A 27,938-nucleotide genomic window follows, 5' to 3' on the forward strand; every position below is an offset into this window, starting at 1 on the left:
CACATTAGAAGAGGCTGCAAGTCATCCCGAAGGAATTCACAATTCTGGTTCTCTGTCACCTGTGAGATTCTCTTTCTCCCCTCGAGGACCCAGGAAAAGCTGGGAAAACAACAACAGCTCACCCACCCTTCCTTATTTTGTCATATTTCAGAAGGTTCCAAAAGAATATTTCGGGGCATCCCTTGACACAACTTTGCCATGGGGGCGCACCCCTCCCTCGCTGCCTCCCTGAATCTCGGGGAGCCGAGAGCCAGCGATGTGACTCACCCGCTCCCTCGGCAAACATGAATTAACCAGGAATGTTCGAGAATTATCCCTGAATAATGCATGAACCTGAATTAATCATGCATTTTCCCCCCACACCACACCCCAGCCATGAATTATTCATGAATAACTCATGGAAATGCAAGGTTTATTCATGCTTTGCGGAAAGGGGGGAGGAGGAGGAGGTGGAGAAGAAGCCCCTCTTCTCAGCCAAGATTTCATCCCCCCCTCTCTCTTTTCTTTTTTGTCTTTAGCCCGGTTTTTCTGTTGTTTCTTCCCATAAGGGAAGTGTTTGGGATTGGGGGGGGGGCTGGTTTGTAATAAAGCAAAAGACCTATTTGTTTTGCAGCTGTGGGGGTGGAGGTCTGAGGAGGGCAGTGGGGCTGTAACTCTATCTCAGGGTGGTGGGGTGGGATTTTGCTTGGGGCGGGCAGGGGGTTGCAAACAAAAGGAAGCCCATCAAAGAGCGGTGGTGAAAGGAGAAGGAGACCTGGAAGGCAACCTCCACTTCTACCCTCAGCAGACATTTTGAGAGAAGAAGACTCCGAAGGAAAGCAGGCAAGGACTTTGTACTTCTTACTTTTCTGATGGCCGTGGGACTTCACCTCTCAATTCCCTCTCATCCCCCACCCACCCACCCCTTCTCTCTCTCTCTCTCTCTCTCTCTCTCTCTCTCTCTCTCTCTCTCTCCCCTTCTCTCTCTCTTTCTCTTGGGTGTTGGGTGCATGACTTGATTGGCTCATTGCTATCCTGAAACTAAAAACTGAACGGGGGGAAACTCCTCTGAGGGACTAGCACTCCAAACCACCTGATACCATCAAGAGATGGTTTTGTAGGAGCTGCCTGCCTCCCCACCCTCACCCCAACCCCACCCAAAGAAACCTTCTGGAAACAACTTCATTTCTGAAATTAGGGGCACCCAAGCTCAAACGGCACTTATAGCCTGGGGGCAGGAAAAGCTGGTTATGGCTTCTCAAGGCTGTGCAGTATCAACACACACACACACACACACACACACACACACACACACACGGCTGCCCTGGCATTCAATTCATAGACTTGTTCCTCCTCCCACCCAGCTCTTGTTTCTCATTTTGCCCAAAATAAAACCTGAAGCTTTCTACTTGGGCAGGTCATCTGCTACCAATATTCTTCTAAGGCATAACTGAAAGGCAAGTTTGGATAACTCAAGAAAAGCAGTAGAGTGCAAAGGTCTGTCTGATCCAGTATTCTGTTCTCAGCAGTGGTCAGCCAGATGTCTCTAGGAAGCCCACAGGCAGGGCATAAAGGCAATAGCCCTCTTTTGGCATTTTCCCCTTGCAGTTGGTATTTCATGGGACCCTACCTCTGAACCTGGAAATTCCATTCAGCCACCATAACTAATAGACCTATCCTGAGATTCATGCTCTGAGGACTTGAGAGGATCAGAGGCTCAATTTAGAAGTTTCCCCACATCTAACCAGGTGGCCTTCCTGAACATGGCACCCTCTAGATGTTCCTAGACTAGAAATCCCATCATTCTGACCTTGGCCATGTTGCTTTGGTCTATTGAGCACTGTAGTCCAACAACATATGGTGGGACCTCCAGATGTTCCTGGACTACGACTCCCATTATCCTTGACCATTTGGCTCAAGGGAGATGGAGTCCAGGAACATCTGGAAGGGAGCAGGGCTCCACCCATCCTGACCTTTGGACATCCAGTGATGGTCTGAAGATAAAGTCCACAGGTGCCTGATAGTGGGAATAGTTACACTGGGGGCAGGGCCACATAACATCCCCCTTCCATCTCCCTCCCTGTTTTAGCCTTAAGTATGAAATGCAACTTATGAAGGAGGACCAGAACATTGCAATGAGAAGCATGTTTCTCAAGGGGGTGGGATTCTGCACATCCTATTGTAAATATTTAGTGGGGCAGGGTTCTTTCCCTGCAACTAACGCATGATGGTCAAGATACTATTTGTATCATAAAATGCATGCAGTGTCTGGCAGGAAGAAAAAATCTCTCCCAGACTTGAAAAGCAAATGATGTCTCTGTTTATGGTAAATGTTGCGACCTTGGGAAATGACTATGCTCTTGGGAGCAAGGGACAGTTTGCAACCATCTGCTGAATGACCCCAACCAACTTTCTTAGGAAACACTTGCAAGCTCCAGCGCTGGCCTGGCGATATTTCTGCATCCTACAGAAAAGAACATGTGGGATGTGGTTGCCTAGCAACTGCCACTGTGGTGCTCTCCCTTCTCCTGGACCATTAATGAAGCATGGCTGCTGTCAGGAGGTAGCTGAGCACATCGGAAACATATGCTGTGGGCATCAGTTAACTTGTGTTTTTGATAGGTTCTGAGCTTGCTTTCTGATGGGCCCTGATGAATCTAGGGCCCATTTCTGACCTTGAATTTGAGGGTTGGACCATTCCGAAGAATCCAAATCCTGCCTGGTGGAATTCTGAAATTGTTTTCTCCCCTACCCACCCACTCCAGGGCCAGGTTAGGTTTGACAGGTGGGCAAGGGCACTCATCTGCCAATCCACTGATGTCACAATGAAGTGACAAGAAGGGCCAGAAGTTCAGAATTGAGCAGAAGCAACAAAGATGTCCCAACCAGTTTCCACACCCCATTTACCAAGCTTTTAAAGATGAGGTGTGGTGTGCTCGCTCACGAGACTCACTCATCCTGCAAGAATGTAGGGGGCTGCAAAAGTGTGCTTCTTTGGGCTGGGTGGATCTGCTCCCTTATGCAAAGGCAGTGTCTGGTTTTAGTTGGCAAGACTGTACTCTTCTGTTGAGGTTCCTCTTCAGTCATTGCCACCTCTGGTTCTGGCTCACCCCTTGGCTGCACAGAGCCCTCCTGAGTCCCCCACTGAGGTTGTCCACTTTGCAGAAAAGCAAGAGAGGGAGGCCAAGCACCCTCGATCCCTCACCGCAAGCAACTGAAGTCTGAGTAGAAAGAGGAGCGCTCCCTTCTGCAGCTCAGCTCCTCACCATCCAGGCCTTCCCACTGTTTTTCCCAGCTTCCCCTCCTCTTGCATCAGGGCTTGTCAGCCCTAGCCTGACCCTAGTAGTACTGCAGAATTCGTGGCAAGAGTGCAGTGCAGTAATGCAGTCTTGAGGTTACTAATGCATGGACCATATTTATCCTGATCTAGATATGGACGGACATAGCTGGTATATCAGGTGAAACTGGCAAAAGACACTCATAGCTACTGAGGTCTTCTAATGGCAAGGATGTGCCCAGGAGTTACATATCTGATCCTTTGAAGGGTGTGCAATCCCACTCAGAACGAGCAAATGGCCCATCTTCCAGATATGGGAATTACCTACCCCAAAAACCGCCATATAAAACAGTTTCCTATGTTTCTAAGACAGCATCCCGGAGAGGCAAGAGCAGCCAGTGCAAAAGGAAACTGGATAAGAGAAATAAAATACATAAAATCCTTTTAATTTGAATTCAGTCAGGATGGTGATGGGTCTGTCTCCGGAGCAGCAGGTGAGAGAGCTGGGTACGTTTAGCCTGGAGGAGAGAAGATTAAGCGGAGAACTGATAGCTGTCTTCAAATATCTGGAGAGCTGTCATGCAGAAGATGGAGTGGGCTTGATCTCTGTTGTTCCAGAAGGCAGGCTAGAAGAGATGCTTGAAATTGCAAGGGAATCCGTTTTCAGCTGAGCATTTGGAGAAGATTCCTAGTGGTAAGAGTTATCCTATAGGACAGAGGTAGGGAGCCTCAGACCTAAAAACCAAATGTGACCCTATTTTTCTATAGCCTTCAGAACCTTTCCCAATCCACACCCCTTTCCTTCCCCCCCCCCCAATCCACAGGTCTATGCCCCTCAGGGTCCCAGCTCTGCTCATAGCTGTCAACTTTTCCCTTTTCTTGTGAGGAATCCTATTCGGAATAAGGGAATTTTCCTTTTAAAAAAATGGAAACGTTGACAGCTATGGCTCTGCTCCTTCCATTAATGCTTTTGCCTGGATGGAATATGTAATAATGTTTCGTACCTGGATAGAGGCTTAGGTCTCTGGTGTCATGTTGGAGAACCCTATGATGATAATTCTGGATGACTCCAACATTGGGCAGGCTTCATGGCCTCCATGACAACCTTTGGGCTGTCTCAAATGGTCATTGATCCAACACATTGGGCAGACTACCCTTGATGTTGTCTTTACCCCAAGTGATATGAGGGATGGAGTAGAGGTACATGCACTCCCTTGCCATGGTTGGACCATTATCTGTCAAAGTTTGGAGTGGTAGCAGCAATTCTTCCCTATAAGGGTGAGGGCCAATTTGGATAACCCACTCTCAGAGATTGGTAGAACCTGATGTACAGTATCCCTGCATGCTCTGGGGGATTTTGCAACAGAGAAAGCTGATGATCCCGTCAAAGTCCTGTTCTTGCTATGAAACAGCAAGATGAAATGGGATGGTGACGTTCTCTCTCTTGAGCACCCTCTCTTGTGGAGCCCAAGTGGTTCCTTGGTATTTGGGGGAGCTTTGTGCTATGAAGCAAGCTGGACAAAGACCAGAGCATAAGTAGCACGAGTCTCGCACCAAAGCAGACTGAACATTGGTTAGCGCACATAATCTTGTCCACCATGTGCAAGGATCATTTATCTCTCTTGTGTTCTGCTTTCAAACATTTGGGGGCCCTTAATTCACATGGTGATTTCAGCGTCCTAGACCCTTCTAGCCCACACTGAAGCAATAGGAGAAATACTGTTAACTATATATAAAATGGAGAAACTGAAATCTCAGTTTGGTACACTATTTACCTTGGCAGCAGCATGGTCTTCCCTCACCATCTCTCTTCCTTGTTTCCTCAAAGCTACCCAAGAATCTTTCTCTTCCTTTGGGGACCCACAGAGTTCTAGGATTCTTTCCAAGTGTCAATAAGCATTTTGATACAGGCAATCCAACCGACCATTGGTGGAGAACCTATGACTTTCCAGTTATTGCTGGACTGCATCTCCAGTCAGTCCTCATCATTGACCATGCTGGCCAGGGCTGATGAAAGTTACAGTCCGACAGCATCTGCAGGTTCACAAGTTGCCCATCTCTGTGGTAGATGTTATGTTTTTGGCCAAGTCCCTCACCAAAGGGGGTGAAATTAGCCGTCATGGAATAAGAGAACAGGACCTTTTATGAATTGGTGACTGGTTAAAAGCAGAAGGTTGGAATCAATAGGGAAATGGGGTGTTGAGTTTGAGGGGGAACATTTTTTTCACCCTTCTAAATTTCCATGTAAAGGCAGAATTGGGGCCTTTGTGGATTGGATTGGTGGCCACGCAGCTTGCAAATGCATGGCTTGCAAATGCATTGTGTATGCACTGACACACAGCCTCCAGTGTCCACTCAGGCAGCCCAGAGCACACACAACCCACACAAATGAGGGCAGTGTGTAATTCAGGCAGGTAGTTTTAGAAGATTTAAATCAGTATTTTAAAAAGATTTGCCATCTCAGCTGGAGGGTTTGGTTTGGGGCTTTCCTTTTGCGATTTCTATGAAATGGTGGTTGCACTGGTGCATTGATCCAGAGAAGAAAAGCTATTTGTTTGCAGGGTATATACTCCCAGTGGTTAATATTTCCTGTGGTCTGGGTCTAAAGATGCTTGAGCAAGAGCAGCTACTGCAAAATGCATAAACAGGAGCTTCAGGACCATCAGTTTGTGGCCGGGGGAGTGAGGGTATGTGCAGAATTTTAACATCTCCGTAACTAACGTTTCCACATGGATGGTAATTAAAAGATTTTGTTGGAGCGGGACTGAGCAATGCTTAAATTAGATTGAGGCTTTTAATCAAGAAGGCTAATTTGAACAACATCAGACTCTAGAGAGTGGGAAAGGGAATGATCAGTTTCTGTACTGCATCTCTTAGACCTGATGCCTGCAACTGTCTTCTCCCTGATAGCCCATCATGGCTGCCGGAAAAAGGGGAACAGGTAGACCGAGCCAGTGGAAGGGCGATGATCTGGGAGACTTGGGGGAGGAAAACAAAATGACTGGAGAGAAAGTGGGGTGGCACAGAAGTTAGGAAGGAGGGAGGGATGTTCATGCACACACACTGAATCCAGTAAAATTGAATTTTCATGGGTTTTCCCCCAGAAGTTCATTCCCCAAATCTCCATCAGATCACAGATCACATTTGTCTTTTTTGATTAAGCTGTAAAAATAGTGGGCCTTCTGCCTTCTAGCACTGTCATTGCTCAAAAATATCCTTATGCATCCTTGTAACCACATTAAATCATGGGTCATTCCTGCCTTCATACATGTGTCCTATGATTTGTTGATGGTTTCATTGTCCTGTGTAAAAAACCCATGAAGATCCATGAGATCTATGCCCTAGATCAACATTTCTGTGGCTTTAAGCTCAATCAAAATTAAGGAAAATAGAATTAAGCAGCCTCCATGAAGCCTGGTCCTTTCTTTAGGCAGAGTGAGGCAGCCTCCTCAGGCAGCTGATTTTGAGTGTCGCGAGAGGGCAGCAAAAAGTTGTTTTTTATTGTATATTTGTCTCCCAGGGAAAGGCATTTGTGAGCTTTTTCTGGCGCAGATACCAACATAACTTGGCCAGCTTTATAGCACTCTACACTGATTGTGTGGTGAGAATCATTTAGATTTTCACATCTGATATCTATCATTGTTTAGGCCAGCCTTGAGAACAATAGAACATAGTACAGAAAATAGCAGCACTAAAATAGCAGCTTTAATGCAACCCATACAACCAGCAGGTTGTTAATAATGAAAAAAGCTTACCGTACCAAAGTGATTGACTATGCCAAAATGGCAAAGCTGACTGGAAAGCTCAGCAACCAAGAGGACAAAAACTTTAAAAAAGAATTGGGAAAAAATTATCATTTACTTAGGGGACCACTGTAAGCAGATGAAAACCTTAGCAGGATTTTAATTTCACTTGTAATGTAGCAAATACTATGGATAATATGGATGGATACAAAATACAGATTATGAAATAAGATGTAGTTGAAAATGTTGACGATAGGAGGGGATGTGGGGGGAAGGCTCGAGATTCAGAGAAATGTATACGGATAGGTATTTGGTATTAATATAAACTTTTATTTGTACAATCCAATAAAAATGATTTCAAAATTAATGAACAAACAACCATGCAGGTAGTTTTTTAAAAAAATGAAAAAAGTTTGATTTCTTTTTCTGAAAAGATCTTCAGTAGATGCCTAGAGACAAAAAGAGGGGAACCCTGGTGATTCTCCATCAGGAGGACATTCCACAGGTGCCACCACTGAAAAGGCCCAGCGTCTTGCAGCTGCCCATGACATCTCACATAGCAATGGGACAGAAGGTACGACTATTGATTTCAATGTTCATATCAACCATATAATATCAGATGTGTCAGCAAATATGGTGTCTAGCCTTCTTTATTCAAGGATGTGGAACCTCAGGCCTGGTGGCCAAATGTGGCCCTCTAGCCCTTTCTACCTGGTTCTCAGGATTCTCCCCAGGTCACTCTCACTCCTCAGACACACCCCTTATCCCCAGGGCCACCCCCCTCATTGGTGGTGCTTCCCACCCTCAGCTGTTTTTGCCTGGCTGGAATGTGCCCTTGAACTCTTTTTTTTTAAAAAAATATTAAATTTAATTAGATGTTACCAAAAAAAACACCATACATAAAAACATTTAGCTGCATAATTTTCCAGAATGCAGACTAGAAAAGAAGAAAGATGAAAAATAGAAGAAAGAGACAAAAGAAAGAAGAAGAATGAAGAGGAAAAAAATACTTTTCTTAATCAATAATTCCAAATTCATACTTCAAACATTACAATATATAAATCCTAGTTAAAATATTATAAAAGACTTCCACCGCATTCACCACACGTCTCTTGGTTATCTAATTCACCTTTACATCTGTTCTTCAGTCACTTCCTTTCCTTAAGTTCTTTCATAGTCCATCTAATCTTTGTATTCTCTGTACTCTTCACTAGGTTAGTCTAATCACAACCAAACTTTCGTGTTTGATCCCTGTTTGTGTAAATATTCATTTAAGCATTCCCATTGTTTCTGTACCATCGTTTTAGATTTATGCCTTATTATATCCGTCAATTTTGCTAACTCTAGATATTCACTCCAGATATGCCCTTGAACTCTGATGATGATCACAGCTAATTTATTAGCTCCCAGTACGTTTCCGAGCACAATTCAAATTGTTGGTGCTGACCTTTAAAGCCCTAAACAGCCTCGGTCCTGTGTATCTGACGGAGCGTCTCCACCCCCATCGTTTAGCCCGGACACTGAGATCCAGCGCCGAGGGCCTTCTGGCGGTTCCCTCATTGCGAGAAGTGAGGTTACAGGGAACCAGACAGAGGGCCTTCTTGGTAGTGGCGCCCACCCTGTGAAACACCCTCCCTTCAGATGTGAAAGGAATAAGTAGCTATCCTATTTTTAAAAGATATCTGAAGGCAGCCCTGTTCAGGGAAGTTTTTAATATTTAACGCTGTATTGTTTTTAATACTTGATTGGGAGCCGCCCAGAGTGGCTGGGGAAACCCAGCCAATTGGGTGGGGTATAAATAAATTATTATTATTATTATTATTATTATTATTATTATTATTATTATTTGCCTTCTAAACCGCCATCTGAAGGCGATTCACACAGAGGATAATCAGAAGCAGTTAAAAATTCAAAACACAACATATACATTAAAAAACTGACAAAAACCGCTGGGAGGAGTGTAGAGAGAAGAAATGTCAAGGTGTGTCTGCAACAGCACAATCAGATGTCTTCATCTGCCCCAGCTGCAACAAAACATGTCTCTACAGCCACAGCAGGCACTGTAACTCTCCACTTGTTCAATTTCAAACTCTGTAGGCATGTGCCAATAGGTAAAGTGTTTGCTAGCCATTTACAGAAAGCTCAGAGTACCAACTCATGATGTTTTAACAGGTGGTTTTCTTCCTTTCAAGAAAAAGACATGTGAATTGTTCCCCGCCTCTTCTTCCTTATCTTAAGTGACCCAGCTGCCAATGGCTGCCAAGCTTTATGTTCTCATCAGCTGGCCAGACGGAAGCCGTGTTATCAACATTGAAAACATCAAGGAACCACGGAAACCTTTCCACCTCTATGAGGCTGGGGAGCAAGTTTTGGCCCGATGCCCAGGCTTCAGTGGTCTGTATTGGGGAATTGTGGAAGGAATAAGCGGTAAGCAGAACTCACTATATAGCTACGTTATTGTAAAAACAAACAAACACCCTTCCATTAATGGGTGGTTTTTATGGAGGTACTGCCTTGAAAATTTGTTCTATTCGCTCTCCAAGATCTCAGAAGTTCCTCCGTTGTTCTGCTCAAAGAGGAAAGTGTGAGATGTAAACACAGGAGCAGTCAATGACAACATTCCTAGAGTGTACATGTTAGAACATGGGGAGGGATGTCTGTCTAGCAAGCAGGTAAACTTCCTGGGGACGGACTTCCTCTGCATGGGACTAGAGGTGGGTGTGGCCTCACCTGTGCAGGTAAATGATAAAAGCACAGGGCAGGCAGTCATCTCTCTCTCTCTGCCATCTTCCTTCGATGAGGAAACATCTAAGGATGCCCTCTTGGCTCTTAGCCAGGAGAGGACAGTACTATCTTCCTATAAGATAGATTCTAAGTGTATGTAACCTTTTTTAAAGCTATCTGCCTTCTGGGATCATATTGTGAACAGAACGTGAGTAAACTCTTTTATACTTTTATAAAGACTGTGTCGTGTCTTGTATTTTAAGAGGGAACAAAAGGGGAAATTGCCAGAGTAATTATTATAGAGGTTCTAGCGAACCTGTGCAGACGTTACCGTTGCGAACTAAAAGGGGAATGTCATAAACTCTGCTGATATTTTGGGAACTTGTTAGCACAAGTTGGATCAGGATATAATCTCACAATATATCCTCTCCTGCACCCCTGAACATTCCCACAGAAAGAACGCCAAAACTTTGAAACTCTTTTTCCAGTTCTTATCAACTTTGAACAGCCCAGGACTCTCAACAGGACATCCTGTGCCCATAAGGGATCAAAGAATGGCATCCACGAGGGATGCAGGATACGTTTGGTTTTAGCAATTTGCAGCATGTGAACCGCAACACAACTAATATCTGCACTTCTCCAATCATTGCAATGCTGTTCTCCAACACAAATAAGGAACAAAAAATGTGCACATTAAGGGAAAGTGTGCAGAACTGCATGGCAGTGTGCTTAGAGTGTTGGACTAGGAGCTGGGAGACCAGAGTTCGAATCCCCACTCAGCCATGAAGCTCACTGGGTGACTTTGGGCCAGTCTCTGCCTCTCAGCCTAAGCTGCTTCAAACCTTGAGCCATCTTGAGTTCTTTGGAGGAAAGGCGGGATGTAAATGTAGTAAATAAAGAATAATAATACACATGTTAATATAAATAGTATACAAAATACATTATATCAGGAGGAAATTGCTTGCAAAAAAAAAGATATATTAGGGAATATGAGGACAAAAATGCTGATTTTTTAATATTACAAACATGTACAAACGTGGTGAACTGAGCTTAAGTCTGGAAAAAATGGAGAGATAGCCATCTAAGAGATTTGTGCATCCCTTACATCCACAACACATCTTGACTAACAACCAGCATTCACTGCAGGCCCAGAAAAGTGTGGCTCCGCCCCCCCCCCATTTAATCAAATGTTTTTTGCTTCCCTCAAAATCTGAGTAGAAATTTCCTAATTTATCCTTGAAGATAACTAGTGTCACAGAGTTATTTAAAATGGTGGTCCTGTACAAATGTACTTGGGAATAAGTCCTGTTGGACCTGGTAGGACTTAAGGTAAAGGTAAAGGGACCCCTGACCATTAGGTCCAGTCGTGACCGATTCTGGGATTGTGGCGCTCATCTCGCTTTCTTGGCCAAGGGAGCCGATGTACAGCTCAATCAACCAGAAATCTGCACCAATGAAGTGAGAAAACCCTCAGAGCAGATTTGGGGATGGGAAGGGCTTGCAGGGTGCACCAGGGCCAGGGGTGGCAATGTGGAGAAAAAGGGGAAGTTTTGTTGGGCAAGCCAGAATTAGGCTCATGCAATGACTTGGAATCAATCCACTGTATATGAATTGCCTTGAGTATTCCAAAGCATTAGGTAAATGGCATGTATTATTGTTGTCAAAATTTTGTTTTGGGCAAAAGTTGATGACAGTTCCACAGCGCAGTGGGTTGGATTTGCCTGCAACCCTTGTGGAGGTGAAAAATGAATATTAAAAGGCCTTTCTTCCAACAGAGCATAAATATATCCTGGAGAAAAAGCTACAAGAGGATAAAGAACTGCTGGAGATGTTGGGTAAGCAGAGTCCCTAATTGTGCTTTGTAAGTGCAGCAGGGGCTCAGGGCAGTCCAGTATTACAGTTTCAAAACATAATTCAAAAAAGATCTAAATTAGTATGGTTCCAAAACTTCCTTCTGCATTCTCCCTACCACGCTACACGAATAAATGAGAACAGATATTGCACTTGAAAATTGTATCAAAGGGGAGAGATAATTATCATGAAATGCTCGTAGATGGGGCATCCCTACCTTATTTCCGAGGTGGCCAAAAGATTTTTGTGGCTGTCCTTTATTTCATTCCACAAATCATCCCGGCAGTGATCTTCATTCTGCAGCCTCCCTGGGTGCCTGCACTTCCTCAAAATCCCATGCTATTTTTGGTTGAGCTTCCCTATAAGCATGGGGAGATGGGGAGGCTTCCTACCATGTTCCTGACAGTATGAAGGGGAAGGGGAATAGATTTAGTTCCTAATAATAATAATAGTAATAGTAATAATAATAGTAATGGCTTTATTATTTATAGCCCACCCATCTGGCTGGATTTTCTCAGCCACTCTTGGTGGCTCCCAACAGAATAAAACTTCAAGCATTAAAAACTTCCCTAAACAGGGACTTAAATGTGGACTTACTGAATTTGCTGTTTTCAAAAGGAATATGTGAACACAGCCTTCAAAATTCAGTGCAATTCTTTGGCCAAGAAATGTTTACAAGGATGCAGGTATTTGGCTAATTTTTGCATATAAATGCATATAGTAGTGAAAGTAATATAAAAAATTGCATTTAATTGGAGAAAATGGCTTTGCAGAAATGTGTATATTAAGAGAAGCACACACTAAAATGCTGATAAATTTTCATGAGGACTTTTTTTTTTAATCACAAACTGAAGTGGAGATATGGAGAACTGAATTTAAGATTGGAAAAATGAGAAACTGGGAGAAACTAAAACTGGCATCTCTACCTGACAGCTGTGAACTGTTGTTTTTAAAAGAGTTTCTTTAGAAGAAAAATCAGCAAGCACGCAAATGTCAGACACTTGTTACCCAGCCTTCCCACTTTTCTATAACTGAGATAAACTGGGGAAGATAACTCTTCCTTTGGCTTCTTTTTCATATCAGGAAGTGTGGGCAGCTAGGGAGGCTGCAGAGCTCTAGAGAAATGTCTAATGGAACGAAAACACACACACACACACACACAATCACTTAGTGTGATGGTCAGAGTGTTGGACCAGGACCTAGGAGACCAGGGTTCTGGTCTTCACTAAGCCATGAAGCTCACTGGGTGACCTTGGGCCAGGCATTGTCTCTCAGCTTAACTAACCTCACAGGTTTGTTGCAAGGATAAATTGGGGAGCAAGGAAAGGTAGAGGAAAGGTAGAGTGCAAATGTAATAATCAATAAATGTTCTTCCTGGCCCCTCTCACACATGCTGCTCTGTACATGTGGAATGCTTGCTGGGCAGCTGGACCTGCTGCTGTCAGTCTGCACTGACAATATTTAGCTAGATCAACCAATGCTCTGACTCGGTGTCAGATACCATCCTACATTCCTAAAAAGTTTAGGAAGCAGATGCTGTAAAAGTTCCCTGCTCAAGTTCCTGGAAGGCCACTGCCCATCACAGTAGATGACAATGTGGGACAAGACAGACTAGTCTGTGTAAGGCAATTCTCAATATGGAATATTCTAATCATGCTATACAGTGCAATTCTTTGGCCAACAAATCTGTACAGTGGTACCTCTGGTTACGTCCGCTTCATGTTACATTCTTTCAGGTTACGTCCCACGGTGACCCAGAAGTACTGGAAAGGGTTACTTCCGGATTTCACCGCTCACGCATGTGCAGACATGTAAAATGACATCATGCACACGCGCAGAAGTGGCAAATCGCGACCCGCACGTGCACAGACACACCGCTGCAGGTTGCGCTCTTTTCATGTTGCGAACGGGCCTCCAGAACGGATCCCGTTCGCAACCAGAGGTACCACTGTACAAGCAAGAATAACACACACAGTGTTGTTGTTTGATGCACATTTCCTGATTTCAGATGATCAGTCGGCAGTGCAGAATCTGGGGCCACCACAGCCGAAGAGGTCCAGAAAGTCCTTTCCCAAGTGGAACCCAGGGAATGGTTTGAAGAAATGCCCCAGTGATAAAGATGTCAAGACCACTGTGGAAGATGAAGAGACTGATCTCCAGCAAGATCCTGCAACCTCTTCTGGCCTTAGAGAGGTGCGCACCCTTGGTGTCATGATGAGGTCCCATTCCTCTGAGCCAACCGCTCCTCACTCTTCTACTCCCTTTCATATATCACCTCCTTTCCTAACAATATCTTCTGCTGGGGCATTCCCAAGAGGGACAACGAGGCCAAGCCCAGCAACCAGAGGTAAAACATCTGTTATGATCAAAGAATGGAATGAGGGTGCAACAAGTGTACAGCAAATGTGAGATGATTACATTCATTTGTATTCCCAGCTTATGAGCCTGCTAATTCGTGTGCCATGTGTTCTGAGTTGTGGGAAATTGCAGTCAAACAGAACTATGCATGAGTGCTAGTTAGTGCATGAAAGAGCTGCAGGGGTCAGCAAACTTTTTCAGCAGGGGGCCGGTCCACTGGCCCTCAGACCTTGCGGGGGGGGGGGGCAGACTATATTTTGGAGAAATAAAAAAGAACAAATTCCTATGCCCCACAAATAACCCAGAGATGCATTTTAAATAAAAGAGCACATTCTACTCAAGTAAAAACATGCTGATTACCGGACTGAGAAGGCGATTGGGCTGGATCTGGCCCCCGGGCCTTAGTTTGCCTATCCATGAGCCAAGGCAATAGAGTTGAAGTCCTAGGCTCAGGTAGGTCACTCCCCCTTTTCTCCAATAAGGGAGGAATGTAACTGATCGAGGAAGACGTGCTCCAAGCTTAGAGCATGTGTTTGAAGCTACACTAGTGGCCAAAATTGTGGGAACCTTTTGGGGAAAGTGTATTTCCAAGGTTTGATGGCTCATAACAGCTGATTGGCTCTCTAAACACTCATACTCATTGGCTACATTCAAATGAAATCAATCACCCTAAGCAAGTTGTGCTTCCTTTTTCTGGTTATTTGGCTATAACTTTTGATAGAATACAGATAATTGAACAAACTTTGTTGCATTACATTCTTCAATAAATTATCTTTCCATTGATTTACAATTTTATGGTATTACTCAAAATGAAGTGGCGTTTTGAGCCATCAAACCTCAAGAAATACACTTTTCCCAAAAGGTTTCCACAAGAGTGTTCTGCCTGTGTTTTCCTTGCTGCTGCTTGGATAAATTCATGAATCTGACCTTTGGTGTGCTTTTAAACTTACTTCACAGCTTGGTCTGTTCATTTTAAGCGGGTTAGAAGAAGAGGAGCACTCTTTGCAAGTGGACTGATTGGGATAAAAAGTTTTAACAGCCTACATTCCTAACGCTTCACAGTGCTGCTTAACTTTTAAGTGTTTAAACTCTGCTACTGGAGGCTCTCTCCTGCTGGAGAGTGAGTTTAATCCCATGTTTTGAATCCAGGCACCCAGCTGATTCTTTTGCTATTCACCCCACATGCATGGGTCACAAGGATCATATATTTTCCTCCCACATGAGTTGCATACAGAATTTCCTCCCATGCAAGGGCTTCCTTCCCAATGTGAAGGAGAAAACCCAAGGCATACAAAGGAATGACCTTGTGGCTCTTCTCCCTCCATTGAAATGACTGATAAATTGTGGGTTTGAGGGGCTTCCTGTGAGCATAGAAGCATATATGAGGTTCCTGAGCATGAAGACGCATTTATCATTATTGAAAAATCTACACTGGCTCCCAGTACGTTTCCGAGCACAATTCAAAGTGTTGATGCTGACCTTTAAAGCCCTAAATGGCCTCGGTCCTGTATACCTGAAGGAGCGTCTCCACCCCCATCATTCTGCCCGGGCATTGAGGTCCAGCTCCAAGGGCCTTCTGACAGTTCCCTCACTGCGAGAAGCGAAGTTACAGGGAACCAGGCAGAGGGCCTTCTTGGTAGTGGCGCCCACCCTGTGGAACGCCCTTCCATCAGATGTCAAAGAGAAGAACAACTACCAGAATTTTAGAAGACATCTGAAGGCAGCCCTGTTTAGGGAAGCTTTTAATGTTTAACAGACCACTGTATTTAAATACTTTGTTGGAAGCCACCCAGGGTGGCTGGGGAGACCCAGCCAGATTATTATTATTATTACTAGTACTACTACTACTACTACTATATTGAATTACATTTGGAGCTGACTCTACAGTAACATTAGACTGGATCTTCTCCTCAGTATCTCTGCCAAAGAAATCAGAAAATCACACATCAAAATGTGCACCTAAATGCTGTTGAATCCTTAGAAGACCATCACTTTAATGTGGTGGTCATAAATGTATTGGTTGCACTTAGAACAACAAAGGGGGTTTCATCTGCCATGTTTAATTTTACATAATCTTTCCTTATCCTATTTTCTTTTTTAGATTACACTAACATAGCAACTAGGAGGAGGTCTGATGATCATCTGGTCCAATGTCAGAAACATATCTTCATAAACAGGTAAGGTATCCCCCCTCCCACCCCAAAACCCCAAAATTGTACAAATGTGTCATGGTATACGGGTCAAGCATTTTCATTTTCATTAGGAGTAGGGGTTGGGGAGATGTTAAATTTGGTTCACGTTTCAAGGCCAGGCTATGTAATCCACATTTCCGAAACACAGCCAACCTTTGAAATTTGCACTTCTCTGAATTTTGCAATGCCGTTCTCCATCCAAGTACAAAAATGCATATACTAGGGTAATGTGTCCCTAAAAATGCATATATTAATGAAAGAACACAAAAATGCATTGTATAAGGGAAAACTGCTTTGAAGAAATGTATTTACTAGGGAGTTTTTGCAAAGAAATGTGGAAACATGGAGAGCCGACAATAACAGAGGAGAAATGAGAATCCCAAAACTGACAGATTCACCCATCCCTAATTATGAGTGCAATTCAGTTCCTGTCAAAGTGTTAAGAGGATTTTAAGTTGAGCGGCGAATGTGCATAATCACCAGCCATTGTGCACATTCACCAGCCCTCGTGGAGAATGTGCACATAATCCTCCCATGGAGAGGTAATTGTGCACATTTCCTGGTCAATATACACAAACAGGCCTTGGAGGATGTGCATATGGTGAATGGATTTTGTTTACACTTGGGAGAAGAAGAATATTTTGCTCAGCCAGAGATGAAAGCAGGTGAGCTGCATAATGTGCAGGAGCGTTGTGCTAAGACACAGGTGGGGAACCTCAGACCCAGAAGCTGAAAGTGGTCCTGGCAGCCACTCTGTTTGGCCCTTGAGAGTTTCCCTAGGCCCCACACCCTTCCCAGGCCACATACCCTTCTTGCTCTGTTATGCAGCCTCCTTGGGTGTTTTTGACTGCTTGTAATGCATTCATAGAATCTGATATAATGTCTCATGCATGGAAAGATAAGTGTGTGTGTGTAGACACTAACCAAAAAGGGGGGGGGGGGAATGCATTTGTTTTTCTGCCCAAGTTTGCCTCCAGTTGCACCCATCAGTGTCAGCACTTCACACACACAAAATGAAACAAAACCATATAATCTTCTCTTGGTCTAAAGATAGTGGGTTGTTGCTGTTTTTAATGAACTCTGGAGTCACTTGTTTCAGCTAACTGTTTGTTCTTCTAGCTGTGACAAGTCAAAGGACACCAATTCTCTGGAAATGGATGGCTTTGAGGTGGCTCAGAAAGTCTTCAGTGCTTGTGAAATGGAAAGGTAATCTGGCAGAGAAGAGATCCATCTGCCCCTAATTGCATTTCTAGCAACTTGAGAGAATATAATGGGATATAGATTAGACATGCCTGGAAACCTAGTAGCAATTTTCAGGCCCACAAACTCACCTGGCTTTTCCATTGGATGGATTCTAGCTGGAGTGTCCAGCATTGCTCGTGGTGGCAGAGAAGTGAAATATTTCAGAATCACATACCAGCCACTTACCAGGTGGGTTCCTAACCCAAATGCTATTGTTTTCCTTCTGGCTAGAACTACATAGGGCAGTTCCAGCAGTGGACTGTGACACCCCTGTGTTTAATCCTTCATAACGCTTAGGCCAGGGTTGAGTAACCCTTTTCAGTCTCAGGGTCAAATCCTCAGCAATTTCTCATAACATTCAGAACTGCTGTGCTGAAGTACAGGTTGAAAAAGTCAATCAGGGGCCACACACCAGTAATTAAAGGTCTGGTATAAAAATGTCAGCAGCTGAAATTTTCCTCATAATTGTATTTCCAGATTAGAACAGGCTTGCCAGGTTTAATTTTTCCCAGCCACACAGCTCTAAAGATGAAAATGCGCCATTTGCTTTCTTACTAACCCTGTACTTCTTGCTGCAAGCTGCTCCTGTTAGAAGAGAGCAAATCTCTTCAGCAAGGAAAATACAGGAAATGCCTCATGTTCCTTCCTTCTGACTGCTTAGGAGCAGCGAGTGTGACTACGTATCGTTCACAACAGCAGCACCTTCATAACAGGCTAATTCATAGAATCATAGAATCATAGAATCCTAGAGTTGGAAGAGACCACAAGGGCCATCGAGTCCAACCCCCTGCCAAGCAGGAAACACCATCAGAGTACTCCTGACATATGGTTGTCAAGCCTCTGCTTAACGACCTCCAAAGAAGGAGACTCCACCACACTCCTGGGCAGCAAATTCCACTGTCGAACAGCTCTTACTGTCAGGAAGTTCTTCCTAATGTTTAGGTGGAATCTTCTTTCTTGTAGTTTGGATCCATTGCTCCGTGTCCGCTTCTCTGGAGCAGCAGAAAACAACCTTTCTCCCTCCTCTATGTGACATCCTCTTATATATTTGAACATGGCTATCATATCACCCCTTAACCTCCTCTTCTCCAGGCTAAACATGCCCAGCTCCCTTAGCCGTTCCTCATAAGGCATCGTTTCCAGGCCTTTGACCATTTTGGTTGCCCTCCTCTGGACAGGTTCCAGTTTGTCAGTGTCCTTCTTGAACTGTGGTGCCCAGAACTGGACACAGTACTCCAGGTGAGGTCTGACCAGAGCAGAATACAGTGGCACTATTACTTCCCTTGATCTAGATGCTATACTCCTATTGATGCAGCCCAGAATTGCATTGGCTTTTTTAGCTGCCGTGTCACACTGTTGGCTCATGTCAAGTTTGTGGTCAACCAAGACTCCTAGATCCTTTTCACATGTACTGCTCTCAAGCCAGGTGTCACCCATCTTGTATTTGTGCCTCTCATTTTTTTTCCCCAAGTGCAATACTTTACATTTCTCCCTGTTAAAATTCATCTTGTTTGTTTTGGCCCAGTTCTCTAATCTGTCAAGGTCGTTTTGAAGTGTGATCCTGTCCTCTGGGGTGTTAGCCTCCCCTCCCAGTTTGGTGTCATCTGCAAATTTGATCAGGATGCCCTTGAGTCCATTATCCAAGTCGTTGATAAAGATGTTGAATAAGACCGGGCCCAAGACAGAACCCTGTGGCACCCCACTAGTCACTCTTCTCCAGGATGAAGAGGAACCATTGATGAGCACCCTTTGGGTTCGGTCAGTCAGCCAGTTACAAATCCACTGAGTGATAGCATAGTCAAGTCCGCATTTTACCAGCTTCTTTACAAGAATATCATGGGGCACCTTGTCAAATGCCTTGCTGAAATCAAGGTAGACTACATCCACTGCGTTCCCTTCATCTACCAGGCTTGTAATTCTGTCAAAAAACGAGATCAGGTTAGTCTGACATGACTTATTTTTCAGAAATCCATGCTGACTATTGGTGATCACAGCATTCCTTTCTAGGTGCTCACAGACTGTTTGCTTAATGATCTGCTCCAGAATCTTCCCTGGTATTGATGTCAGACTGACTGGGTGGTAATTATTTGGGTCCTCTCTTTTCCCCTTTTTGAAAATAGGGACAACATTTGCCCTCCTCCAGTCTGCCGGGACTTCGCCTGTTAATTAGCCGGAGAAGGTTGCCACCTCATTTTGTTTCCTAACTTTCTTTATATTTCATAAATTATTTATGAATTTCATTAAATTTATACACCGCTTGATTATAAAGAAGCCTCAAAGAGGTTTACAAAAAGATAAAACATGAAAATCAATTAAAAAATCACAACCATATTTTAAAACAGATGCACGTTAAAATACCGAAACAGAATAAAATTACCTCAACTTTCTAAGCATCTGGGTAGGCTTGTCTAAACGAGAATGTTTTTAACAGGCACTGAAAAGAGTACAAGTTACAGGTAGGTAGCCGTGTTGGTCTGCCGTGGTCAAAAAAATAATAATAAAAATCCTTCCAGTAGCACCATAAAGACCAACTAAGTTGGTTATTGGTATGAGCTTTCGTGTTCATGTATCTGAAGAAGTGTGCATGCACACAAAAGCTCATACCAATAACAAACTTGTTATTTTTTAGTTGTTTAGTCGTTTAGTCGTGTTTGGCTCTTCGTGACCTCATGGACCAGACCACGCCAGGCACTTCTGTCTTCCACAGCCTCCTTCAGTTTGGTCAAACTCATGCTGGTAGCTTCGAGAACACTGTCCATCCATCTCGTCCTCTGTCGTCCCTTTCTCCTTGTGCCCTCCATCTTCCCCAACATCAGGGTCTTTCCCAGGGAGTCTTCTCTTCTCATGAGGTGGCCAAAGTATTGGAGTCTCAGCTTCACGATCTGTCTTTCCAGTGAGCACTCAGGGCTGATTTCCTTAGGAATGGATAGCTTTGATCTTCTTGCAGTCCATGAGACTCTCAAGAGTCTCCTCCAGCACCATAATTCAAAAGCATCAATTCTTCGGCGATTTAGTTGGTCTCTAAGGTGCTACTGGAAAGATTTTTTTTTTATTTTGAAAAGAGTACAGTGAAGGTGAATGCTTGATCTCAATCGGCAGGGAGTTCCAATGTGCAGGTGCTGCCACATTAAATGACTGAGTTTTTATACATGAGGAATGGGTACTATGTGGCACGTGTAGTGGTGCCAATTCCGTTTATCAAAGTGGTTGAGTGGGCGCATGTGGGGTAAGGCGATAGATAACTGACTTCCCCCTTTTTGTTAATGAAAGCTAAGGCTCCAGCTGGAGGTAGCAGGGGGGAGGGAATGAATGTGAAGATGAACTAGAAAGTGTTCAAAGTTCTACCCAAACATGAACGTCCTTCACCTTTAGTTCACCTGGAAAGTATGAGGACTACTTCCAGAAGTAGCTCTGAGGTTTTGCATTACATTCAACTGAACTAGTTATTTTCAGACATCTAAAGGGCACAAGGTTCAGTAAAGCTGACTTAGATGGCTTGACAAAAATAGAAAGAGAGAGAGAGAGAGATGTTTTTGGACAATGGATCTGTCCATAGCTATTAGTGATGACAGTTGAATGGAACCTCCATTAGAAGCAGAATGTCACACTGTGTACCAGGTGCTGAGGACTGGAGACAAAGAATAAGAAAAGGCTGTCATGTTCATTCTCTGTCTGTGAGTGCCTCAGACATCTGATGTTCTAAATTGATGTTTTAAAGGGAGTGCTAGACTGGAGGTCCTTTATCTGATTAATCAAGGCAGTTCTTAAGTGCTAAAAAGAGTTTGTTGCTATTGCTGCTTTTGTTGTTGTTGTTTAGTCGTTTAGTCGTGTTTGGCTCTTCGTGACCCCATGGACCAGAGCACGCCAGGCACTCCTGTCTTCCACTGCCTCCTGCAGTTTGGTCAAACTCATGCTGGTAGCTTCAAGAACACTATCCAACCATCTCGTCCCCTTCTCCTTGTGCCCTCCATCTTTTCCAGGGAGTCTTCTCTTCTCATGAGGTGGCCAGCGAGCACTCAGGGCTGATTTCCTTCAGAATGGAGAGGTTTGATCTTCTTGCAGTCCATGGGACTCTCAAGAGTCTCCTCCAGCATCATAATTCAAAATCATCAATTCTTCGGCAATCAGCCTTCTTTATGGTCCAGCTCTCACTTCCATACATCACTACTGGGAAAACCATAGTTTAAACTATACAGACCTTTGTTGGAAAGGTGATGTCCCTGCTTTTTAAGATGCTGTCTAGGTTTGCCATCGCTTTCCTCCCAAGAAGAAGGCGTCTTTTAATTTCATGACTGCTGTCACCATCTGCAGTGATCACGAAGCCCAAGAAAGTAAAATCTCTCACTGCCTCCATTTCTTCCCCTTTTATTTGCCAGGAGGTGATGGGACCAGTGGCCATGATGTTCGTTTTTTTATGTTGAGCTTCAGACAATATTTTGCACTCTCCTCTTTCACCCTCATTAAAAAGTTCTTTAATTGCTCCTCACTTTCTGCCATCAAGGTTGTGTCATCTGCAAATCTGAGGTTGTTGATATTTCTTCCAGCAATCTTAATTCGGGCTTGGGATTCATCCAGCCCAGCCTTTCGCATGATGAATTTTGCATATAAGTTAAATAAGCAGGGAGACAATATACAGCCTTGTCGTACTCCTTTCCCAATTTTGAACCAATCAGTTGTTCCATATCCAGTTCTAACTGTAACTTCTTGTCCCACATAGAGATTTCTCAGGAGACAGATGAGGTGATCAGGCACTCCCATTTCTTTAAGAACTTGCCATCGTTTGCTGTGGTTGACACAGTCAAAGGCTTTTGCATAGTCAATGAAGCAGAAGTAGATGTCTTTCTGGAACTCTCTAGCTTTCTCCATAATCCAGTGCATGTTTGCAATTTGGTCTCTGGTTCCTCTGCCCCTTTGAAATTCAGCTTGCACTTTTGGGAGTTCTTGGTCCACATACTGCTTAAGCCTGCCTTGTAGAATTTTAAGCATAACCTTGCTAGCGTGTGAAATGAGTGCAATTGTGCAGTAGTTGGAGCACTTTGGCACTGCCCTGCTTTGGGATTCGGATTGCTGCTATTATGATGATTTATTACCCACCCATCACCCCCGTTCCTCGTGTATAAATCACCAGAATAGGATGGGTGGTGAAAATATACATCTCAAGTATCAAAGGCCAGGGTAAAGATGTGTGTCTTCAGCACATGATGAAAACTGTATAGTGAAGGTGCTGTGCACCTTCTTCTCCATGGAGAAGGAGTTCCACAACTTAGAGGCTGCCATAGAATATGCCCTCTCTTGGGCCACCACCACCCAAGATTGTGACGATAGTGGAACAACCAAGAGGCCCCTTCTGCTGATCTCAACACCTGAGAGGGTCTGTAGGAAAGGAAGCAGTCTTTCATACATTTAGGTCCTACATCGTTTAGGGTTTTGAAGACTAATGTGAACACCTTGAGTTAGGAAAAGAAAAGAACGTGGAGGATTGAAGGCAGAAGACGAGAGCCCCTTGAGTTGCTCCTGGAAATGAACAGGCAAGGTTCATTTCACCAAGGTTGCTACACAGGTGCTGAGATACTGAGTGCATGGAAGTGTAGCTCTGGACATCCTTTTTTTTTAATGAATATTTATTAGCATTTTCAATAAAAACACAAAAACAAAAATAAACCAAAAAATGACAAAAATACAAAAATACAAAACATAAAAAACATTTAAAAACACATAAAATTTCAATTACTTATTTTCTTTTAACTTGCTTCTCAGACCTCCTCACACCTCCCCTTCTTGTATTCCAATTCAAATTATTAGCTCAGCAAATCCTTATTACTTATTTCTCAACTTTAACTTAATAATTTATTTTAACATGTTATTATTTTATTTTATTTTCTTTCATCCATTTCCTCAATTTATGTTTGCAGACCTTATTTTCATTTAATTTAGATCATTTTAAAGACCAGTTTTAGCTCATCCAAACTTAAACATCAATATTTATACATCAAAACTCATTCTTAAACATTTTTCCTAAAGTCGACCAAAATTCCCTTCCACGACTTTCCCAATTTTCGTACGAATAACAAAACAAAATAAAAACAGAACAAATTATAATTATATACCCTTTGGATTCCCAAACTCCACCCACCTCTTTCCCAGTTTCAGTCCCCAACAAGTGTCCATCAGTCTCAATATACTATTAGCCTGGAGATCTCACGTCCGAGGCTCTTAAATCTCTCTCAATTCCTCTCTGCCGGCCTTTTTGATAGTCCTTAATGTTGAACCCCAAATCTTGGAGAGGCTCCGGCCCAACAGGATCCATGTTTCTTCCAGCCAGACCTCCATACTTAAAAGTAAAGCCTATGGGGTATTCCAAATCTTGTTTCATACTCCTTTCCAGTCCAAATGTCCCCAAAGCTCCAACTTCCACCTTAATCAAATTTATAATCCTTCGGTCTTCAGATCTCCACATAAGGAGATCTCTCAATTTTTCACTCTCCAATTCAGGCCAGACTTTCCACATCAAGTTTTTATTTTCCTTTGCTGCCATCATGTCAGGCCTCAAGTTACAGCTCTCCTTTGACATCTGCAAAATTACAGCTCCTCCTTCCTTTTCTTCAGGGGCAACATATGTCTCCTTTTCCATATTCTCAAAGCTCTCAAGTTTCTCTATTTGTCCAATTGAATAGGCTTCCTGTTTCAATTCCTTATCAAATCCAACAATGTTATTTACTGTTAAGTCCAGAATTGTAACATTTGTAGCCAAAACATCAATTTGGCCTTGTAACTTTCCCAAGAGAACAAATGCTCTATCCAATTCAGCCTGGATTTTCCCTCCTCCAGCCATTCTTGTAATGTCCCTAAACCCCCTCTAGAGGGATTTTGGTTCCTTAATGTTCCTTTCAGCTCAAATCCAAAAATCAAGTTAGTTTGTATCAGCCCTTCCTCATTTTCAACAAATTGTAACAAATATAGCCAGCAGAAGCGACAGAAACAAAGTTCTCTTTTTCCGTCTTGACAGCTAACTTGACAGCTGTCAAACTCTTCAATACTTCATCAAAAGGCTCTCTTGCGGGACGCTCCCGGGTCCGGGGGGGGTGTGGAACTTCAGCTTCCAAAATTAGTTCTTTATCCTCCAGTAAAATCTCTTATAATGCCAAACCATGAAATTAAAGTCTTTTACAAAAAAGAAAAAAAAGGATTCTCTCGACCTTAGTTAGCAGGTCCTTTGCTTTAAATTATTTACAAAGAGGGGGGGCGGACTTCCTTTTTAAACCTTCCCCGCTCGTGCCTAATTCATCTAGATTTTCTTTAAAGTTCCAATTTCCGTACTACTCACGGGTTGTTGCTTTAGAGTCCAATTGTTCAAAGGAAAAAGTCAGCGCTCTCCGACAATGGCATTGCGGCTTCACTCCGCAGAAGAAGCAGTCTACTCTCAGCACCGCGCCGCACCCCGTCCCCGTTCCGGAGCCTTTAAAAAGGCTCCTTCGCAGTTTGGGGGGGTGCAAATGGTGCCCGCTGAGTCACCACGCTCACAGGCTTCCACACCTGTGATTTTTAAGGGTCCCCGCGTCGCCGCCATGGCAAGTCCCGATCCTGCGGAGCCGATTCCCTCCGGAGATCAGAGGGAATCCGCCATTAGTTGATGGCGCTAACCTGGAAGTTCGATGGCGCTAACCCGGAAGTCTTGATGGTGCTAACCCGGACATCCTAATGCACAAACCAGCAGCCCAATTTACACAATTCAATGGCTAAACTTTTTGTAAAGCCATGAGAGGGGGAAGCAGCACTGAGACTGCAGAGGACCCCCCTGAAACTGCTGCTTGCTTTGGATAGGAAGCTTCACTTCTGGTGCAAATAGGACATGCAGAGGCAATAGCAAGCAAAGGCTACCCTACATTAGATTGCTGTCATCAAAAATTCATTTCTGACCCAAGAACATGCAAAGAAAAATGCTAGATCAGACCAAAGGACCATCTGGTCCAGTATCCTGCTTCCCATAGTGGAGAACCAGCTGGGAAGCACAGAAGCAGGACATGACGGCAACAGCCCTCTCTCAATGTTGTTCCCTGGGGTCAGATATTCAAAAGCAGGCTGTCTCTGACCCGGGAGGAAGACAGATAGCGAACAAGTGGCCACAGTGTCCTTCTGGACTGGGTGGGTGTATTCTGAAACATTTCATTGATGCAATAAAAGTGCATCCATGGTGGATTTGTACTGGACAATCCACATATCATTCTGCTTTATTAGCTGTTCTGTAGGTGGTCTGTAGGTGTTCTGTAGGGACATGGGTGGCGCTGTGGTCTAAACCACAGAGTCTAGGGCTTGCTGATCAGAAGGTTGGCAGTTCGAATCCCTATGACAAGGTGAGCTCCTATTGTTTGGTCCCTGCTCCTGCCAACCTAGCAGTTTGAAAGCACATGAAGGTAAATGGCATTTCTGTGCACTGCTCTGGTTCGCCAAAAGCGGCTTAGTCATGCTGGCCACATGACCCGGAAGCTGTCTGCTGACAAACGCCTGCTCCCTCGGCCAGTAAAGCAAGATGAGCGCCGCAACCCCAGAGTCGTCTGCGACTGGACTTAACGGTCGTGCTCCCTTTACCATTAGGTGATATATACCATAAGTGCAATTAACAAATAAGCGAATGCTTTACACATTACTGCTGTCTAGGAGGGCGCTATAATACAACAAAAGTGGATGGGGGGGGGAAAAACACCCCTGGAACATTTGGATGATTAAAAAGCAACAGCAGGGAGCTATGGGACAACTGGAAACAAGGCAGTACCCTGGAAGTTTTGCAGGTGCAAACCATGTTGAAAGTGAGATTGTGTATAACTATCCCTATACCATAATGAGCACAGATCATCATGAATGCACAATGAACAGTATGTCTGGCCTACTGATAGCTTCATCATCCATGAATTTGTCTACCCTCCTATCCCCCTGCTTTTAAAGCCATCCATGTTGTTGCTTGACTCCTCTAGGGAAGAAAAGATTGAGCAGCTTGAACAAATGGTCCTCAGCCTCCAGAGAGAAGTCCTCTCCTTGAAGCGGAAAGTGCAGTACCTGGAAGCCTCCTCCTTTAAAGAGCAGGAGCCCGCACGCCATCCCTGCGAGGCCTCCGAACTCTTCAATGGGTACACCAGGGGGCAACTCAAAGAGGCCATCCGGTTTGACCAGAAGATCAGCACCGCTTGCAAAACGCTTCTCTACAAGCTCTTCAGTTCTGACTATATACAGAGCCATTCCATCACAGGGAGGCGGGGAAACACCTTCCGGGAGGCTAAGCCCATGATGGACGAGAGGTGCATCAAAATCATCAGGGTTTTGCTGAAGCAGAAGTTTGGGGACCATCTGAGCGACACGGTGATCACGGAGAAGATCCAGAACGTGCAGAAAGCTCTGAGGCAGAAATTCAAGACGGAATGTCTCTGAGATGCAACATCCCGTCTGTAGATGAGATGGGGGTTCCCTGCTATGTTCTCACCAGCGCTGATCGGGGCCTTGGAGATGAAAGACACCTACTGTTGACACCCCAGATCTTTGCTGTCTGATCTGGAAAGCCTTTCTGAAGCTGAAGCTGCTACCATCCTGTCATTGGGAATACGGATCTATTGCTTACCCTACGCAGAAGTGGAGCTAAGAGCTGTGAAGCAGGCAGTTTGCCATACGCACCAGCTCATAAACTGATTTCCATATGCTAGGAGACAGATGAGATGTTCGGAAGCAGGACACCACGTGAAGCTCAGATGGTCATAAAGTGATATCCACATGCTGGGAGCCAGATGAGACTGGAACCTCTTATAGAACAGCAATACAGTCCCAAACAATCTTTTCTAGGAATAAGGTCCACTGAACTCAGTGGGTCTTCTGAGTGGATAGGCATAGGATTATGCTTTCATTGATTTTGGATTGTATTCATTGTTTTTGTTTGCACTACCAAATTAGCATTCTGCCTTCTCAATTTATTATGTCTTTTGCTCTCTCTCTCTCTCTCTCTCTCTCTCTCTCTCTCTCTCTCTCTCTCTCTTGCCTTCTCCATATTAAATGGCTCATAAATTTTCTATTTTATGTTGTTTATTCTGTGTGTGTATGCAAAACAAGAGCCCATTTATTATGGAGGCCTCAAAGAGCAATACAGTTTTTTTAATACCATGAGTACAGCCTGTTCAGTAATTTTTATTTCTTTTCCCCCCGTAGGAGCAAATGGCAGCCATTCATTTATATGGCAGGAAGTCTAGAGGTGCACACAGAAAGCTCAGTGGGTGGGGCTGGATGTGCTCCCTACCTCTGGAGAGATGCAGTACAGTAGTACCTCGGGTTAAGTACTTAATTCGTTCTGGAGGTCCGTTCTCAACCTGAAACTGTTCTTAACCTGAAGCACCACTTTAGTTAATGGGGCTCCTGCTGCCACCACGCCGCCGGAGCACAATTTCTGTTCTCATCCTGAAGCAAAGTTCTTAACCCGAGGTACTATTTCTGGGTTAGCGGAGTCTGTAACCTGAAGCGTCTGTAACCCAAGGTATCACTGTACTTGGGATGAAGAACAGGGCTGCCTCTGCACTTGTGTGGTTAGGGATTTTAAAA

General features: G+C 44.0%; 1 protein-coding gene across 2 annotated transcripts; it reads left to right on the forward strand.

The window, feature by feature from the left end:
* The first annotated feature begins 423 nt into the window (after positions 1 to 423).
* On the forward strand, positions 424 to 27,373 carry LOC309344990 (uncharacterized protein). Of its 2 annotated transcripts, XM_081867985.1 has the most exons (8): positions 424 to 822; positions 7,434 to 7,573; positions 9,238 to 9,426; positions 11,499 to 11,558; positions 13,583 to 13,921; positions 16,034 to 16,109; positions 17,244 to 17,330; positions 26,336 to 27,373. In XM_081867985.1, the coding sequence occupies exons 3-8, from the start codon at positions 9,252 to 9,254 to the stop codon at positions 26,784 to 26,786; spliced, it is 1,188 nt and encodes a 395-aa protein (XP_081724111.1). In that variant the 5' UTR covers positions 424 to 822; positions 7,434 to 7,573; positions 9,238 to 9,251; the 3' UTR covers positions 26,787 to 27,373. The 2 variants fall into 2 exon arrangements, with proteins under 2 accessions (XP_081724111.1, XP_081724112.1); XM_081867986.1 differs by lacking the exon at positions 9,238 to 9,426.
* The last annotated feature ends 565 nt before the right edge of the window (positions 27,374 to 27,938 follow it).

The sequence above is a fragment of the Podarcis erhardii genome, assembly GCF_964252035.2.
Source record: "Podarcis erhardii genome assembly, chromosome: 6".
NCBI lineage: Eukaryota > Metazoa > Chordata > Lepidosauria > Squamata > Lacertidae > Podarcis > Podarcis erhardii.